Source organism: Xiphophorus couchianus, chromosome 12, assembly GCF_001444195.1.
Source record: "Xiphophorus couchianus chromosome 12, X_couchianus-1.0, whole genome shotgun sequence".
Classification (NCBI taxonomy): domain Eukaryota; kingdom Metazoa; phylum Chordata; class Actinopteri; order Cyprinodontiformes; family Poeciliidae; genus Xiphophorus; species Xiphophorus couchianus.
In genome coordinates, this window is record NC_040239.1 from 11,876,809 (window position 1) to 11,896,900 (window position 20,092).

At 39.8% G+C, this 20,092-nt stretch overlaps 1 protein-coding gene across 3 annotated transcripts in view; it reads left to right on the forward strand.

The window, feature by feature from the left end:
• The window catches only part of LOC114154424 (zinc finger SWIM domain-containing protein 6), a 60,589-nt gene extending 50,362 nt beyond the window's left edge, over nt 1-10,227 (forward strand). For all 3 annotated transcript variants that reach the window (XM_028033508.1, XM_028033506.1, XM_028033505.1), the window contains exons 11-14: nt 4,769-4,926; nt 5,348-5,511; nt 6,539-6,620; nt 6,716-10,227. In XM_028033508.1, the coding sequence (XP_027889309.1) occupies nt 4,769-4,926; nt 5,348-5,511; nt 6,539-6,620; nt 6,716-7,581 (1,270 nt within the window). In that variant the 3' untranslated portion in view covers nt 7,582-10,227. The remainder of the gene's footprint in view (nt 1-4,768; nt 4,927-5,347; nt 5,512-6,538; nt 6,621-6,715) is intronic.
• The last annotated feature ends 9,865 nt before the right edge of the window (nt 10,228-20,092 follow it).

A 20,092-nucleotide genomic window follows, 5' to 3' on the forward strand; every position in this document is an offset into this window, starting at 1 on the left:
CCTGCACTTTCTTCCTTTACAACCGCAAATATTAATATATTTAATTTAAATAAAATGCATGCATTTAATTCCATGCATTTGTATTCATCCATCTTTACTCTTCTACATGTGTGATATGTCTATTTGTTTTGCACCATCCATAAACAAGGTTCTTTAAAAGGGCTTTGCAGAAAAATAAATAAGCAAAGTTAAAGAAAACTGCAGTCCAGTGCCATGCGAGCATAGCAGCCTGTTACAGCAGCTCTCATGAAGCAGTCTGTCAAATTCACCAACAGTCTCCCACCACCCATGCTTCCATGCATAAAGCTGTTGTTGAACTGGAAAGCTCCTTCAGTGACAGACTGTTACATCCTCATTGCGTAAAGAAGCGTTAGATCCTTCCTCCCAGCAGCTGTTGGGCTCTATAACTATCACTGCTTCCAACGCACTCAATAGATGTTTAGTTCTGAAATTTGCACAGTTTTTGTCATTTCAAATAACATTTCTGCTGTTATTTCATTTGCAGAGTTTTTTGTCCCTTGTGGTAAATAGTTTGTTATTTTAAATGTGCAATTACACATACACATTTTGTACTTTTTTTTTTTTCAATTACGGTACCCTACTCGGTTGCTCATTTCTTTGAATTGAAGTACTATTTTTAATAACTACAGTATTTTATGTTGTAATTTTTCACTTCCTATACAGCATGTTATTCTTAATGCTGATTTCATTTTTGTCTACATGCTTTAATTGCCTGTCAATTTGCTGCTGTTGCACTGATATTTTCCCACTTTGGGACAAAAAGGGTATAGCTAATTTATATATCTGATGAAATATCATCTGACTCTTTTGGGAAAGTTGTGGTAAACGGTTTTCAGTCCTTATTTGAAGGAACCAGCAGCTTCTGCACATTCTTGCTGAAATAACCACTTATGCTGTATGTGTTGTCCTTCTACTTTTACAGAAACTTTAAAAAGGCTTTTTAGTCCTTGAATGAAACGCTGATGGCAAATTGTCGTTTTAATCATCACATACACTTTTAAAAAACAAAAGAAAGATATTCCGTGTTTGGTCATGTACGACTTGGTCCTTCTTGAAATTCTCCCCTTGAAAGAGTTTGTGTATACAGTTGAGGTCTTCCACCGGATGTGTCGCAGGTAGCTGATAGATGTGCGTTTGATGAATGGTGAAAGTGAAGGCTGTTTACAGTCGGAGGGGGAAACGCAGCATGAGGTAAAGAGGTCAGTCGTCATGGTGATGCAGAGCAGAAACCCAAAGGGCCTCAGGATTTAGGTAAAACCTATCAGGACTGCTTTTTCTCATCATCTCAGTTGAGCCTCTTTGCTACAGATTTTCTTTATAGTTCGTCCTGTTTGTGTCCATAAATAAACTTTGGCCATCAGCAGGTTTACTATTTCGCCTGCTATTCTCCTACAGAACTGTTTATGAAATGTTTAATTAACGTGTGTATCCTTATCCAGGGACTGCTTATGTCTTTACTAGGGGTCTAATCATACATCCAGCTCACAAATACCAGAGGTTGAACATTTCTGTTTGTCTCACAGACAGAGAAAATATTCCACTTTGTTTTAAGAAATCAACAATGGCTGTTTGATATTCTTGTGCAGATTTGGCTATTCTATGTTTTGTTTCTAATTCTGAAGTGGTCCTTGTGAATAAAATGTTGAATTTCACATTATTCATTAATTTAAAATCATAGAGTCAGGTTAGTCCTTCAGCTTAGCACCAATAGGAACCGCTGAAGCAGATGCTAACTTTTAGCATTGTTAGCAGACACCAGGGTCAAACTTTGTTTCTATGATGAGAGAAAAAGTTGAGGTGGTGGAGCATAAATGCCTCGGTTTTCACCTGAACAACAAGCTGAATCTGCATGAAGTGACTGAGCACAGTTTACTTCTTGAGACAGCATATGTGCTTCAAGATTTGTAGTAAGTTGCTATGAAATTCTCTACATGTCTCTTGTGGAGAGTGTAATCTCTGCTGTCATTATCTGTTGGGGCAGCTGCATCAGAGTCAGGAACTTAAAAAGGCTCAACAACCTGATAAAGAAGGCTGGTTCTGTTCTCGGGACGACTGTGGAAGCTTTGGAGATGATGGTGCGAAGAAGGATTTTACATAAAATCAAGAAAATTAGTCAAGGCAGTACTGGGCATTCTCTTCATGAGACTGCTACACAACAACATTGTCTTCAGTCGGAGGCTTCTTCAGAACCACTGTAATACTGACCGCTCTTTGAAGGTAATTGTGTAGTATGTACTGTATATTCCCTCTGGGATCAATAAAGTATTTTTGAATTGAACTGATCTGATTAATCTCAACAAAGATATTTCAAAAATATTGTCAAGTTCACATCATTGTTTAGGAGCTAAAAAGCAGATTCTCATGTTAACATTGTTAGCACCTAACAGTTATCTACTCGCCATATTTTTAGAGCTCTACAAATCATTCGTAGTTTGCTTCTCATTCTGTTGCTTTTTCATTTCTTTCACTGAATACCCAAATGCTGCCAGATAAAGATATTAACAAGCATTGTCAGCATGTTTATTAGACAATTTTGTCAAAGCAACAGGGATATAACTCAAAAAATGCTACTTTTTGTACTTCAAAATAAGTGTCTCATAGATGCAATGTATCAAGTCTTTAAAGAATCTGTTTGCTGTTAAATCAGCCCTTTAGTTTAGTAACGATGGCAACTCTGATGCCAAAACGTTTTTTAGCTTGTATGTCACTCTATCATTTCTTTTTACTTACAGATTGATAAATACAGTAACTTAGTATTTTTGACCAAACCAAAGATATTATTTGCTGACTTCATCAACACAACAGGGCAACAATTCAACATGTGTATAAAACATAGACACAGGCGGTTTTAGATAATCTGTTCTTGGTGTTTGTTCAACCTTTTAAAAAGTCCTCTGACAGATGATAACGTTAGCATTGTTAGCTGCTAAAATATTAGCCACAATACAGAGTTTTAGGATTAAAGCACATTTCCATTTACTTGGACTTAATTCAGCAGATGATGTTATGTGCTAGCAAACGTCACTTTGACAAAATAGCATAGCACTTTAATACTGCTTCCATAGTCTTTATAGTTATTGATGACACATTTCTATTTCAGCATGGTTGTAAAGAAAAGCGGATTTAATTTGTTTTCATCACACTTGTCAATGACTTGAGAGTTTGTTTGGCAATGTCCCAGCGTTTAAAACGTGTGCGCACTGTCTGGCAGGGGATGCAACATGCTCAGTGAGAATAGATCACTGAATAAACTGTCCTTGTGCTATTTTATCAAGCAGCCCACAAAGACTGTTTAAGTCCTTTTTGTAATCATTTTTTTTCTTTTGTTTTCTCCTGAACAATAACCTGGTACAGCTTTTTCCTCCCAAACCTTTTGAGGAAACTATTTTTCAGTCCTCTCAAGTTCTTATCCAATGGAGGCCTCTGGCTCTCTGGTGAAAACCAAACAAAGACAGGAATGTTGATGAGGCCTCCATCTTTACTCAAGGCCCTTTTTTTTAAAACTCTGCTTTGCTTTGCAGTTCTGCACCCCAGGAATCTTTCTGAAGGCCCCAGTGTGGTAGAAGCTTTTAGCAGCTCCTCAGTTGTATGTGGCGTGAACTCTGCCGTTGCTGGAGCTCGCAAGCATCTCCATTTTGCAGCAAGTGCTGGTGTTCAAACTTTTGTTTTTTGTTTCTTTTTAGCACTTTTGCTGTCTGAGAGCTCAACCTTCCCCTTGTGCTCTTGTGGGCAAAAGTGAGCAAAAGACAAGACTGTTTTGTTGTTTTTTTGTTCTTGTACATGCCTTCACTCACGTGGCAGCAAGATCACATGCACTTTGCTCTGAAATTGAAACTGGCATTTAGCATCACGTTGCTTTTACCAGGCAGCTTTGATGTGTTTTCAAAAGGGCAGGTGTGTGTGTGTGTGTGTGCGTGTGCGATGTGGGTCTCTTTTCACTCATGTGTGTTGGTATTTGTTTGATGTGTGTCCAGCCTTACAGGGCTGGAAGGTGAATTCCTTAATTTCCCCACGGACTCAATTAGCTTTGTGATTGGCTGAGAGAAGGCCAGGTTGTGCCGTCTTCTGAAGGAAAGAAGACCTTTGAAACTGAGGTGGGAGCGGAGACAGGAAAGAAAAAAAAAAGTGAAGTAGAATAGGAGATGAGCAGGCCACAGTGGTAATCGTATGGGGCTCCTGATGCTCCAGAAGCCTCGGCCCCGTCTGGATTATTATAATAAGAGACAGAAACCTGAGAAGCTCTTCCATCCTCTAGCAGGTGTTGCACAACTCTGACTTCATTATGACCAATTAGAGTGAAGAAAATACTAATTATACTTTAGTTTCTAGGTGATTAAATGGTAGGTTGAAAGTAAATTGCAGGGATAGGGTAACTGAAATCCCCCCGGTGGCGACTTGAGTCATTTTCATTTTGAAGTCACACTCAGAGCGCCATAATGAAGACTTTTTCTGTCTATGCAGTATTCCTGGCTGACTGCTTGTTACACTAGAAAGAAAGAGGTGATTTCATTATGATGTTGATCATTTGGGCAACTTTAATGTGGTTCTCTCTGATCACCAACCCTCATTTATCCTTCTTCTGCTTTTTCATATCCAAAGTATTTTTTTTTGTCCCCATCATTTTGTGAAAGTTTCTAATTATTAAAGTAGCAGGAAAACTTTAAAAGTAATGTCATATTTTTAAAATGGAAAAAGTATCTCACAAAGAACACCCTTTTCTTTTTTTTTAAATGCGTCTCTCCCTCAGGTTGCCGGTGTTGGAGTCCACGGCATCGTCCGGTGACCTCTCGCGACCTCACCACATTGTGTCTGTAGTTCCCAACCGCTACCCGCGCTGGTTCACCCTGAGCCATATAGAGTCTCAGCAGTGTGAGCTGGCCTCCACCATGCTCACTGCAGCTAAAGGTGCAAATTCACTTGCTTAAAAAAACAGGCTTAGTTTCTTGTAGGCATTTCTTTATTTACTAAGATAAAGACACACCTAGCTTACTTGAAGGCCAACTTCTCTTGCCTTTCCCATTTTAAGAAATATGGAACTTCTGTGTTACATCAAAACTATACCCCAGGAAAAGAGAAAGTAAAGCATTGCTAATTAAAAGCTTCTACACCTTTGGAACCAATAAAAATTTAGACACAAATTGCAAAAATGCCTGAATTAGATTAGCAGTACCAATAATTGTGGCACAGCTAATTGTGTTGACAATTACTTCTCAATCTTTTGTCCCCTACCAAATGAAAGTTAAATAACAGTCCGTTTAAAGTTTAGATTTAAGTTGATTAAGTGATGACCTTACTCTAACTTATTTCTCTGCTTGTATCCTCGTAGGTGACAGTCGCAGGTTGGAGACGGTCCTGGAGTCCATCCAGAAAAACATCCACTCCTCGTCTCACATCTTCAAACTGGCACAGGATGCTTTCAAAATCGCCACTCTCATGGACAGCCTGCCGGACATCACTCTTCTTAAGGTTTCTCTGGAGCTCGGACTGCAGGTGTGCAAACACATCGTCACTGGTGGTAGAAATGGCCACCCGCTCCTAGCAGTAATCACAAATCAGACGTTTGGTGGCTCACTTGTGTTTGGCACCTGAGGCTAGTGACTGATAAGCAGGTGAAAGGGGTTTTATCTTCCTAAAAGTTCTGGTTTCCTGTAATTCCCGTAGTTCTCTCTCTCTCTCTCAAAAAATCTTTTTTAAATCCATCTCCTGTAAGCTAAAATTCATTTGTACACACACACATTATGAAAGGTTATTTTTTCAATGTCTGGACATGTTCTTGCAAGTTTTTAAAATTCTGTGTGTTGATTCAGTTATTTAATCACTGTTCTTTTTTGTAGTACTAATTTGTTGCATTGCTGCATCTTACATTCACCAGTTGCTGTGAATGATGTAATCATGCAAATTCTGCACTGATTTGTTTTGCTTTTAGGAATAACATTTGTTCTAGAAATTCTACCAACACAGTCTTCCTGGACCATAAGCTTCTAATCATAACTAAGCAAATACTTTTCTATTTTATTTAATTTTACCCTCAATATGTTTCATTTAAATTATTTAATTCCTGCCTCAAATGAACAATAGCATTCTTGCACCATGAATTATTTTTTATAAAAATTTCTACAAATATTTATTTTATGAGCCTGTTCTGTTTTAAATGTGTTTATGTATTTTGCTGAAAGAAAAACTATGAAATAATGCCAGAAAAATTAAGCAAAGATCATAGCAACAAATGTTGCAATATCTAAATCAAAGTCCAAGACGCCAGTATCGCTGACATTAACCTCTATGAACTTAATCAAGGTTTTTAATGAGATTAGTTTGGACAAATGGTAACATTGCAAGCAGAAATGTTTTTCTGCTTGCAATGTTCTTATGTGTTTTGGCATTTTATAAATCCATCTGTGTCTGCTCGACAGTCTGCTGCAGAATTAATATGAACTGGAAAGAAAGAAGTTCAGCCCTTCAGATAATGAATTAACTCACCTGTCACTTCCCTCTCATCACTTCTTGCCTTCTTTAGGTCATGAGAATAACTCTGTCCACGTTGAACTGGAGGAGGAGAGAGATGGTTCGCTGGTTGGTCACGTGCGCCACTGAAGTTGGTGAGTCTTAATCCGTCACGAGCTAGATCTGCCATTGTTCTCCAAATTTAACCTCATTTGTCATTTTTATTTTTCCCTCAAAATGTGTCCCCCAGGTGTCTATGCACTGGACAGTATCATGCAGAGCTGGTTCACACTCTTCACTCCCACAGAAGCCACCAGTATTGTGGCGACCACTGTCATGTCCAACAGCACCATAGTTCGCCTGCACCTGGACTGCCACCAGCAGGAGAACCTGGCCTCGTCCGCCCGTACGCTCGCCCTGCAGTGTGCCATGAAGGACCCCCAGAACTGCGCCCTCTCCGCTCTCACACTCTGTGAAAAAGACCACATTGCCTTCGAGACAGCCTACCAGATTGTACTGGACGCCGCAGCAACGGGAATGAGCTACACGCAGCTGTTCACCATTGCGCGCTACATGGAGCACCGCGGCTATCCGATGCGAGCGTACAAGCTGGCGACGTTAGCCATGGCTCACCTGAACCTCAGCTACAACCAGGACACTCATCCGGCCATTAACGACGTACTGTGGGCCTGCGCGCTCAGCCACTCGCTGGGCAAGAACGAGCTGGCCGCCGTCATCCCGCTGGTGGTCAAAAGTGTGAAGTGCGCCACCGTTTTGTCTGACATTTTGCGGCGGTGCACGCTGACCACCCCGGGCATGGTGTCGGCGCTGCACAGCCGCAGGAACTCTGGGAAGCTGATGTCGCTGGACAAGGCGCCGCTCAGGCAGCTGCTGGACGCAACCATTGGGGCCTACATTAACACTACGCACTCGAGGCTCACGCACATCAGCCCTCGGCACTACAGCGAGTTCATCGAGTTCCTGGGGAAGGCCCGGGAGACGTTCATGATGGCTCACGACGGACACATCCAGTTCACCCAGTTCATAGACAACCTGAAACAGATTTACAAGGGCAAAAAGAAACTGATGATGCTGGTTCGGGAGCGGTTTGGCTGAGGGTGCGGCTCCTCTTCCACTCTAGTACTTTTCTATTAACTTGAGTCTGCCTTTTGAACTTCTTTTGGACTAATAGACAGGTAAGAGGGATGTGACTTGTAGAATGAAGCAAAAAGAGAACGGAAAAGATGACAAAAAAATCAAGAGCCACATGCGGTATTATTGTTCTTGCTGTTGTTATTGTTATAAACATTATTGCTATTATTATTATTATTATTATTACTACTATGTGTACAGAAGCGTTTTTTTATTTTTAAGGAGAGAGGAAATTTGTCACATTGTGAATGTTGTGTGTACTTCTCTACATGTGTGCGAGATGAAAATGAAACGTGAAATGGCTTTTTGTTTTCTATATTTTTATGATTTTCAAGCATCTTTTTGCTCCCCTGCCCCCATTCTCAGTGTATATTGAGTTTTATGTTAATGAGTGGCTGAAGCCTTTGTACAATAGCGCTCATGTTTAAAAAAAACAAACAAAAAAACAAAAAATCAAGAAAAAAACAAAACAAAAACAGACCGATTTCAACGTCTCGGAATCCTCAAAGAGAAACTAAGGCTTTAAAATGACACAGAGCACCTCCCTTGGTCTAGGCCCCTGCTGATGGGCACTGGGCAGCATTGCACAGCTTCGCTCAGCTCGGCACAGCTTGGGTTAGCACTGACTTAAAAAAGGCACCATCAGCATTTCCTATCCCACAGCAGCAGCACTTGAGCAGCCATTAGCTTTCTCTGGGTCACTTCCACACAACAATGCTCTTAGCTAACTCTTGTCGTTATAATTATTGTTATTATTGTTGTCGTACCATTTTACCCACGCGCCCAGTGATGACACATCAAAAAGTGAAGTATTATATCTACATTAATGCAACGCGGTGCAGGCGGAGTTCTTTATTGCTGAAACCGGACTGAATTGTGGCGCTTTTCAAAAGAATTTATGCCTCCCTGAGCTTTCTCACATTTGGGTTGTGTTAGAGGCACAAACATCAATGCGTGATTTGATGGTTTTTGGCCCAACACAAAGTTGGGCATATTTGTGAAGTGAAAAGAAAATGATACATGATTTTCACATTTTTTCCGAAGCAAATATCTGAAAAGTGTGGCAGTCATATGCATGTATTCAGCCCCCCTGAGTCAATACTTTGTAGAGTTGTTTTGGGGTGTGGCTCTACCAGATTTTACGCATCTGGAGATGTTTCTTCTTTGCAAAATATCTCAAACTCCGTCAGATTGAAGGAAGCATGTCTGAACAGCCATTTGAAAGTTTCGCCACAAATTATCAATTAGATTTATGTCTGGATTTTAATTTGGATTTGAATTGAACCATTGGTGTTGCTATAGCAGCATGCTTAAGATCTTTCTTCTGCTGGAGGGTGAACCCAAGTCTCCACCCTTTATTTCTTCCAGGATTGTCCTCCATTAATCTTGGTCAATCTTATTCAGTTTTCTTTCCCTGCTCAATAAGCGCAGCCCCACAGCATGACACTGCAAACACTGTTTCATTATAGCAGAGTTCTTGCCAGGATATTGTTCATTGTTAGTTTTCTGCCAGAGATAGTGTTTTAGATTGCAAGCTGAATGTTTGATTTTGACCTCATCTGACCACATGTTTTGGGTGTTCCTCCATGGTTTGTGGCAGATTGCAGCTGGGATTTTGTTTTTATGCCATTCTTTCAACACTGGCTTCCTTCTTGGCACTCTTCCTTAGAAGCCTTACTTTTGGAGTGCACAACTAGGTCAAGGTCAGTTTTACATAAAGTATTTAAATAAGAATGTTGTACCAAAGTTTTTCAAAAGTCAGACATGTAACTACTGAAACTGTATGCCGGACACATCAGGGAAATGGTAAAAAACATTTAAAAGCAGAGACTTGAATTAGAACAAAAATATAAGGAAGAATGGTAGTTGTCATGTCTCCCGCCTGAGCTGTGGATCTCTGTATCTCCTCCAGAGTTTCCATGGGCATCTTGAGTGATTCTCTGAGTAACCCTCTCTTTATCTGGCCTGTCCGTTTAGGTGGATGGTGATAACTTGGCAGGGCTGCAGCTACACCATATTTTTTTCCCCTCTTTTCAGGTGTTTGAAGCTTGGAATCTTGATTTTCCAGAATTTTATCCCTGACATGCCTTGTGTGTTCCCAGGTCTTCACTATACTCTTTGTTCAACACTGTTCTCTGGCACTGAGTAAAGAGGGGTTGAATACATATGCACGCCACACTTTTGAGACTCGGAGTCAAAGGGTATGAATCCTTTTGTAAGCAGCTGCAGTTGCGGTTATTTTGCGCAAGAAATTCCTGGGGGGAGAAGACTACCTCATGATGCGGTATTAAACCTGCTCCCAGTTTTTGCTGTCATAATATTTATTCACTATGATAGCTGACAGTGTTAATAAAAAAAAAAAAGTTGAAATCCAGCGTTAAACGGAAACAAAGAGTCAGAATCCTCCTGAAGTCCCTTCTATGCTCTGCTACCCCTTCCTCTTCCTCGCAGCCCTCACTGTAAGTTGTTTTCAGCCGAGGCCAGTGTCACTCCGCTCTGTGCATGTGAATCACAACCATTTAGACTTTCTACTGTTATATTTCGTCACGTGGAACATTCAGCAACCGGAACGTTCTCAGGGATTTTCTCTACGCAGGAAAAAAAAAAAAAGGTGGAACAAATCGAACTTCGAGGATGAAAAAGGAAAAAAAAAAAGAAACACGACATGAGCAAGCATTTATTGTACTCTGTATATATGCCATAGTATATGTCTGAATATGGAGGATCTGAAAGTATATGTTAACTAATTTATACAGAGTATTCTATGTAATGTGAAATACTTGAAGCCGCTGTAGTTTGCTCTCTCTCTCTTTCTCTCTCGCTCTCTGGCTCTCCATTGCTTTTTCTTTTTTGTCTTCTTTTTTTCTGTTTTGTTCCTCTTTTGTTCAAATTAACATATCAGAAAGACTAGCATGACCTCCTTGAAGGTATTTTTTTGGACTTACAAAGCCACAAGTGTTCATGTTTGAGACCCTGGATTTTTATCAGAACTGCAAGATTTCTCTCAGAGAGGATGACTGTACTTCATTCCTGCTGATCGATGCGTAGAAAGGGGAGGGAGGCAGACTGCTTCAGGTTACTGGTCGGCACAACCAAGAGGTCGTGAAGATACTGACACAGTTTTGCTGTTGTACCATGAAATTCTTTTGGAAAAACGAAAATTGCATAATGTTTTTGTCCATGCATTTCAGAATATTTCTCGTCTTCATCTCATTTTGGAAAAATTTAACAATTGCCAGAGCAGTTTTGTCAAAAGAAAAAGTATTAGGATCCCTGTCTGTAATCGTACACAGGTTCAGAGCTTCAGTATCACAAATCTAGCTTTTAGAAAATGGAGTCTCCTCAGTCCTCCCTTCAGTTGCAGCAGAATTTCCAGAGTCTCCTCTGCAAAGTTCGCCGCTCTTGTCCCATAACTAGTCTTTTTTTTTTCTTTTTAACCGTACTTCTGATTTTTCTGTTTTTCCATTTTTGTCTTGTCTGTGTTGTGTTGATTAAAGATAAAAAGCAGCCTTTTCTCTTGCCTTGTCTTAACGCTTTAAAGTAACCAAACAGAAGATCTACAGTATCTAACAACCAAACGCGTTCGAAAGAGGTGAGAGACAACCAACTTTTTGGTCCCAGCTTTAGTGTCCTTAATTAGTAAGTGAATGGCTGTGTAACTCCATGCTTTAACAAAGCAATTCCTCACGCGTGTTTGATGGGAAAAAAAAAAAAAACATCGTCCAGTGTCTCTTGTTCTCTTTGGAAACAGTTTCCTCTTGAGTCGTCTAGCTGTTTTTTATTTTATTTTTTTATTTTCTACTGTTTTGGTTTGTGTAGGAATCTTCTGCGCTCTCATTTTATTTATTACAATGACCCATGTATACATGCTTATGAAATTAAGATTTGATACACCGATATCAATTTATTTATGTAACTAAATCACTGTTTTATAATCTTGTTAATGAGTCAATAATTGATTTGTTTTTTGTTTTAATAAAAGTTAGTTTTTTGAACTGTAAATTGTTTTAAAGCATTTTATGTTGTCAACACACTGTTTAAAGAAAATGTCTCTAATTTACAGTAAAATACCGGCAGTAAGCCGCTTTGCATATCTGCAGCTGGAAACTGGTTATTTACTATAGCTTAAGATAATTTAGTTAAGCCCAGGTGACAATGGGCTGATTCACCAAATTTGAGTTAATTGGAGGCATGCTTTAGCATGTGTTTTAAGGCAACAGTTCATTCCCATTGCTTTCTTGTGCGACACTATTGAAAAATGCAGCAAAAAGATCAAGCAAGAGAATTGTGGACCTCCACAATTCTGGTTCCTCCTTGGGTTAAACTTCCAGCCAACTGAAGTTTTCAAGTTCATCTGTTCAAACAATTAACTGCAAGAGAAAGTTCATGGAGGAGATGAATTCTGTGTCCCAGAGATGAACCGATTTGGTGCAAAACGAGTAGATATCAACCCCAAACCAAAAGCCAGAGGCCTTGAGAAGATGATGGAAGCTGTGAGGGGATATTTTTTAAGTATTATGTAAAAATTAGAGATGGATTGATTTTGGTCATCTTGAGATATTTTACATTATTTTAAAGGTTTTATTTGGCATGCAGTTTTTTTCTTCAAGAGAGTAGGAATAGAGAAAAAGGCAGTTTTAGAGAGTATTTGAGTTCTGTTGGTATATGTTGGGCACATTTTCCTGCACTCACATTTTGTTTCAGCACAAGTATATAATACAAAACTAGCGTATGTCTAAATTGGCAATTATGCATGGCTTGTTTGAAATATTACGGGTGGAGCAGAATATATCCTCAAATTCTGGAGTAATTCTGAACCGTTTGTGGATTAGATGAAAGCCACAATAGATTTCAGCTTGTGCATTCAGATACATAATTTATTCATCATTCATGGAATTAATGAAGATATATAAATTTCTAATCAACACCGTAACATTTTGTTTCAGAATGTTTGTCACGGAGAATTATGGGACGCGGCCTTTGAACCCACAGGCTCACGCTGAAGCCAGAGCTGGTCAGGTCTCCATCACACAGCCGTGTCAGAAAGAAAGGCAGAGATGGATCACTCCCTCTGGCAGCAGCTTTCACACTGTCATCTCAGCCGAGCTCATGAGGAATATGAAATGTATCAATTGATATTCCCATGGTCTTTGTAGCTTCTGTCAGGCAGCCAGACTCAGCCAACCACAATAACCTGTTTACACGTTTCCAGCACTGACAGTGGTGCCACAGGATGACTAAATCAGTGTATGCAGTTTGTCAAGTGTGTGCCCGCTTGTGTAGACATGCTTTTTGTGTGCTGTTTTCTTGTTTGCATGCCTCTGTATGTCTGTGTATGGTTTAATATGATGTGTGTGTGATTCTGTGTGTTTAGGTCTTTAGGGAACCAGTGGGAACAGGTGGTAGCTCCAGACTAAGGGAGCTCCTGACAGCAGCAAGGTCCCCAGACTCCCAGCCCCTCATTAAACATTGACACAAAAACACTGCAACTGTCTGTGTGTGAACAGTAATGAAGCGCAGACGGCTACACCGGTGTACACACTGCAACTTAGCGCAGCACGAGCCTGCGACTGTGGGTTTGCCTGCATGCGTGTATGTGTGTGTGTGTGCTGTCCATCTGTGGGTACTCATTAATGAGGTACATTTGTCTACAGAGGTGTCCACTCAGATATTGAAGAATTTGTCAGGTTTAGTAACAAAAGCAGGAGTCTGCTGTCGGACGCCAGACAGGACTGTCCATTTCTTAAGTGACGGATGCCTGCCTGTGAGAAATTCTCTGTGTGTATTGATGTGAGTAAGCATACACTTACTTTATGTGTGTGTGTGTGTGTCTTAGCCTACTTCCTGTGTGTCTGACCTGTACTCAGGTCCCTGCTCACTTCCAGTTGGTAATGACGTCCCCTGGGTGCAGCACAGTACAGCAGCCTCCTCCAGTCTGTCTTATTCTATACTTCTAATGACATCATGATCACACACTGGGCCCTTTCATGACAAAAGCCCTCTTCCTCACCATCACCATCAAAACTTCTTCTATGTGGAGCACTCATCGTCGCTTCTCTTTGACATACACTCTCACTGCACCATGACTCTACATCATGGTCTTGACATTTTCTCATATAGTAGGTCCTTTATGTTGCATGCTTCCATACATACTGTAGAAAGCATCCATTGTTTAGAGTTTCTATGCTGCGCTATGGAAAAGAGTTTGGCCCCATACAACTTCCTTTTGCCTTTTTGTTGCATTGAAATGTTTGAGATCATCAAACAAATAGTAAAGCGTGGGTTAGGATGAAGTACAGTTTTTAAATGTTAGTTTCTTTTATTAACCAGCCTATGCAAAAATTTCTCTTGTGTTAAATCATGAATTTACTGTGATTAGCAAACTTTTGGAAAGCTTCATTCAATTTCAGTAGCTTTACTGTCTTACCATAGCAACCAAGAAAACACTTAACTAGAACCTACGTGACAACCTGAAGTAGACTAAAATTTATCTAAAAAAATGAAAGAACTATTAAAAAATTATTTCATTAATGTCTATCAGTCTGGAAATGGTAACAATCAACTGCTTTGAGAAATCGGCTAAACGGTTTAATGTATTTGTGTGTAATCTAATCAGTATAAATCCAGCGGCTCTGTGGAAGCATCTGATGTTTTTTGTTAGAGAACATTAGTGATAAAACAGCATCATGAAGACCAAGGAACACTGCAGACAGATCGGGGATAAAGATGTGGAGAGGTTTAAGCTAGGGTTAAGGGTCATAAACAATAACCGAAAGATGTATCACACAATTCATCATATAAAAATGTAAAGATTGTTAGAAAGATGAACATGAAAATATAACAGCATCATGCTGTGGAAATGCTTTTATAAAGCAGAGACAGGAACAAACTGGCCAGTGAAGAATAGAAGATGGCCAGAGGTAAATTTAGGACAGTATTGGAACAAAAACCTGCAAATGACTCTAGACTCAGGCAGAGGCTCATCTTTCAGCAGGACTATTACTCAAAAAACAACAAGCAATTTTTCAAAGCGGAATTGGTAAAAGCATGTCCCAAAAGACTTTCAGGCCTGCTACCACAAAACATTTTCTACTTTTTGCCAATCTGTAAAGTAGAATCTCATTGAAGTCTGTGGTTGCAGTGTGTGAAAATGTGTAAAAGTTCAAGGGGTTTGAATACTTTTGCAAGGCACTGTACGTCCAGAACTACATGACAGATAAGGTCGCCTTTTCTAAAATAAAGACAGTGAAGTGTTCTTTGAGATGCTTTGAAAAAAGGCTCATAAAATGCATTTGATGCATTTGACATTGAAGTGTTCGTGGCGTCTTATCCTGCATGAAAAGCATAAAAAGCCTCAATGTTTACTATGGTGCCAAAGTTAAACTGCACTGTAATAAACCTGAGGAAACAGCTGTATAAAACTGTTACTTGTTAAATATATATATTTTTCCATATAAATAAGTAATAAACAGAAAAATTGTAAAAAAAAAAAAAAAATAGTTCAAAACATAACAGAGTGAGTCCCACAGGACAGGTGAAGTTCAGCATTTGCATTACCCAACTAATCATACAGGAAGAGAAAACAGTTTTGGTTTTCAGATGTTTTTTTGCCCTTTGCGATGCTCTCCTTCTTACTCTTTTCACTGAAGCATGCCTTAACTCCATTTTCCAGGCTGCAGCTATGAGAAGCAGTTTAGATTTTAGATTCTAAAGTGCTTTCTGCCTCTGACAAACCTTTCATCATTGCAGGCAAACAGCAGAAATCAGAGGGTTACAAAATCGCTGTTTGTTGTTGCAGGTGGAAGTCATGCATTCTAAAGAGGAAGCCCTCGGACCAGCTGCAATCCTGAAAATATTAGGTCCAGTTCAGTGAGACTTTAAATGTCTGCAGCACTTTGACCTTGTAATTATCACAATTCTTCCCAAGCTATTTTATTTCTTGCTTCTGACACATAAAATCAAAGAAAATTTTATGCTTCCTTTCATATACTGCCCGCCATCTAATTGATGGAGAATTAATTAGGATTATTGACATCTGTGTTCAATATGTGCCTGATGGATATATACAAAGTTGACAAAGAAAAGCCTTATAGGAAGGCCAGCCAAAAAACCCATGTGCTCAGGGCCCCCAAACCAACAGGGGACAAGCTGCATTGTTGTGTTTACAACTGCAGAACTTTCAGATAATTTCAAAAATAAAACTTGTTAACCTTCATATTTCAAATGTCAACAGATTTTGGTTGAAAACCGTGACTATTCTGCTACCACTCCCCACCTGTCTGCAATCTTCTCATTGTCTGCTGAGGACTGGAGGAGCTATGAGACAACCTGTCTTCACCAGATGATCAGTCTTTCTGCTGTAGTCAAGCACAAGTATGCCTACCTCTTGAGAAGTTTACCATCCTTAAGCTTCTTCTCTCCTTGCTCCAGTTTATCCCCCATGCTATCTGTGCCAAATCTCTCTGTGCCAGATCATCATCCCCTTCACGGCTATCCACAGCAACTTTTTTTATCCTCAGCTACCATTTACCTGCCCACTTTCCAACATACTCTGTTCAGTAACCTTCAGAATCTCACATATCATCTGCTTTGCTTGTGGAACACAAACTTTCACCAAATACCTTCTGCCAAGATCTCCTTTCCCCCTTAACATCAGATCACCTTTCCAACACTAGAAGCCATTCATCTCCATATCATTGTTGCCATTTATAACCACTCTTCTCTTTTTCCAGATCCCACCAAACAGAGACCCAAATTTTCCTTTGTTGTGGATGTTATTTTAAATAAGCATTACTCTCTTTCTGAGACCTGCTTGTCAGGAAATTACCTGGAAACCTGAGAGGTTATGCTGGATGTACATGGCATAAAGGTTTGAATTTGGATGACATAAATAAGTTGTTAGTTCAGTAATGATGATTGATGTTCTCCTTAAACATGACACACTGTTGTTTCCTCTCAGTAGTGGTACTTACATGAATGGCATGTCAAGCACAAGTAGGCCTACCTCTTGAGTAGGGGTACTCAAGAGGTAGGCATTCTCCTACCTCTTGGAGTAGGAGAAGGCCTACCTACTCCTACTCCAAGAGGTAGGCCTACTCCTACCTTTTGGAGTAGGAGTAGGCCTACCTACTCCTACTCCAAGAGGTAGGCCTACTCCTACCTTTTGGAGTAGGAGTAGGCCTACCTACTCCTACTCCAACGTCCCACAGACATTGGAGTAGGAGTAGCTCCAACGTCTGTGGTCCCAAACTAGTTAAAATCTTAGAAGTTGTGAGATTCTGAGCTGGTTCTTCAAAAAGCATGAAATATATTCTACCTTTTCTCAACACAGATGAGTGCAAACTCTCCTTTCAATTATGCATGCAAGTATTAGTGGTGAATTTGTGACATTGAATTGACTTTAAGTGTGAGTATGAATGTGCATTAACTGGTGACCAGTACAGGGTGTAACATGTTTTTCCACAATTGCTTCTAGGATATTCTTCAGGGCCACACAGTTGAATAGGATTATCAAGTTAAGAAATGGATTCATTGATAGATGATTGCACTTTAATGGAGAGGTTCAGAAACCTACGAAAAACAGACATACAGAAAAACAATAAGCAAATTGTGATATTAAATGCCCAGGATCTTGATAACTCACTTCATTTCACAAGCATTCAATGGTTTATGCAAAATCAGAGGGATTTTCAAGCACAAGGGTTTAAGAATAAGCTTTATTACCACCAAATCCTCCAGAGTTTTATCCTTATCACTGCTCATTCACTGATCTACTGGAGTCTAGCTAGGAAAAGCTCTCAGCCAGAACAGTATCTGCGAGTGCAGTCTATGTTCATCCAACTCTGCCTCTGTCGACAAAAGGTCCAGGGCCTTAACGGTGCTTCGAGCTTGCTATCATTACAGGAGTACAAAAAGAGGATCATAGACATGTGTTCTTCAGCACAGCCTCCAGCATCGGCTCAGCCACCACAGGGACCGTCTCTCTTCCCATCTCTTCACACAGAAGGCCGCTAGAGTTTGATCTCCTCTCTCTTCCCTCCATTGGCCCCGAGGCGTCTGATTAAATGCTAATTAAAGCCGTTAGCGCTGCTATCACCGCTGCTAACTCCCCTCTCTCTGTCACAGAGATTAATGCCCCTCGTTCATCATCCTACCTCTCCCAGCCCGAGTACCTGCCCGCCTTGCAAAACCTGATCAAGTCATCAGCCCCCCCAAAACCCTTTCTCCCTACGCCCCAACCCGTCGCACGAAGATGGACGAGGGGTTTAAATTTTAATTTGAAAATTGCCCTCAATTACTTCTGTGCCGACCACTTGCCGGAGCTGCTCGTGCGCTCGAGTGGGAAGGGGTTACAGCAGCGGGTCAGTGGCCGTGATGAGCGATAAGAGGACATTAATAAGAAAGGCAGAGGTTCATTTAAAAGCAGAAAGGACAGTGGGAGCAGCTTTCTCATTATTTAACTCCCCCAGCTTTATTTAAAGGACTTTATTTAAGGATACCAAGTTAATGTGTCCTCCAGGACAGACGGTTAAAGTGCCTGACAGAGTGAGAAAGTTACGGCCATAACTTACACCCTGAGCACACACTGCGGTGCCATCTTTTTTTTTACCTCTTCTGACATTCTCACCATTTTAAGCCAGAGCACAACGAGCCTCAGAGGGACATAAAATCTCAGAACAAACTTACACACGTCATTTAATTTTATTCTTTCACAATTTCTGGCCCACAAATGTTTTACTGGTTCCAGTATTGGTAATTATTATAAGCTACTGGAATACACAGAGCTTTGTGTGACAAGTCAGCCAAAAGTCACTGGAACTGCTCTTGTATTATGTGAGGCTTGGCCTGGAATATGCTGCTACTCTGAAGAGCCTCATCTAGTTTTTGTTTCATGCGTGTCAGCTTGTCTTATCTCCACTCAACTTTCCTAAATGATAAAATTTGTCTCCTTTTATAGTCAAACTTGAGGCAAACAGAGTTTTGTTTGGATTGAAGAGCCATAATTAGCTTGAACAAAGCTTTATTTCAGAAAGTGCTTTAAAGGAAATTTTTTTAGGATTTTTTAAAGTGAGGAGTGACAATAACACATGGCGCAATAATAAACTGCCATTAAATTTCTCGTTCAAGAGAAGTCTGTCTGAACAATTGCTACAGTGGCCTCCTACCGCAATTTTTTCTGGTGAAGTAAGAACAGTCGTAACCATCATTATTAAAAAAAAAATAAAGGACTGAAAATATCAGCCCATATGTAATTAATAAGGTTGAAACCAGATATTTAGACACGCCAAACAAAAAAGACAAACACACTTTTTTAAATGTCTGAAGTTTAACCAGACTAAACTTTTATTGTTTTAAGGTAATTTAGAATGACCTAAATTATTTCTATTTGCTAAATGGCTGAAAACTTAGAGTGAACATTTTTTAGGGACTGTTTTGTAACTTTGTTCAAATTCAGAAGTGTAAGTGCACTTTTAATATAGATAATTAGCTGCTGACATCAAATAGATATGACAAAGACTGTCCAAATTCCAAGGCTCTTCAAAATGCATAGTACAAATGCATTCCCTAAATATTAAAAATGCGTCTGGTGTATCCTTTGCAACCTGCTGTATTGCAAGATTAATCTCAGGCTGAACAAGAGAGTTTTGTTCTTGTTGTAATGATGGATGAAAGAGAAGATGAGTACAGTTTTAAAGATAAGTATATTAAAAACTGACAGTCCAAATATAAGAGCTTAAAGTACCGGTAGCTGTGTTGTTCAACTTTGCCTAGGCAAACATACACTTTGTTTGTGAAACATGCTGAGAGTGAAACATAGAAACTGTCTGATATAAAAAAAATTTAAAAGGCAAAAATGATATGCCACATTATGTATACTTTGTTTCTTGAGTTAATTTTTTACGATGTCTTACCCGACTGCTCAGTCTGAAACTGAGCAGGCAGATTCAGACTGCTCTTATTAGGTGCTTCTGGAGTTTTTAGTCTGAAGGCAGCAGAAGACCATTAGTTTCATCCTCCGGTACCAGGTTATACTGAGTGAAGCCTTGTTTTCTGCTTGTAAGATACTAACCTAACAGAACCTCATGTCAAAAATCCAAAAATATCCCTTGTGTCAAGCTTCACATTCTCCTGCACCTAGAAAGAAAACCGTGCCAATAATTTCAACACCCAAGCGTTTCCAACGACAATTAACAAATATGGAAAGATTTATGCACCTTGCCTGCTCCCAACCCAAAAATATTTTTCATATCTTGCTGTTGTTGCCAACATCTTGCCGGATGGCTGTCCAAAGACCCTAAATCTATTTGCCTGTGTTTATATATTGTCACACTAAAAGCTGAAAAATGGAGGAAAAACCCACTTGACTCCTTTTTCCCTCTCCTGTAAAATGTTCCTTAGATACAAAACATAAGTGTGGAACTGGTTGCAGGACATTAATTTTTGTATTGTTGACCAAAACTTCATATTTAATATG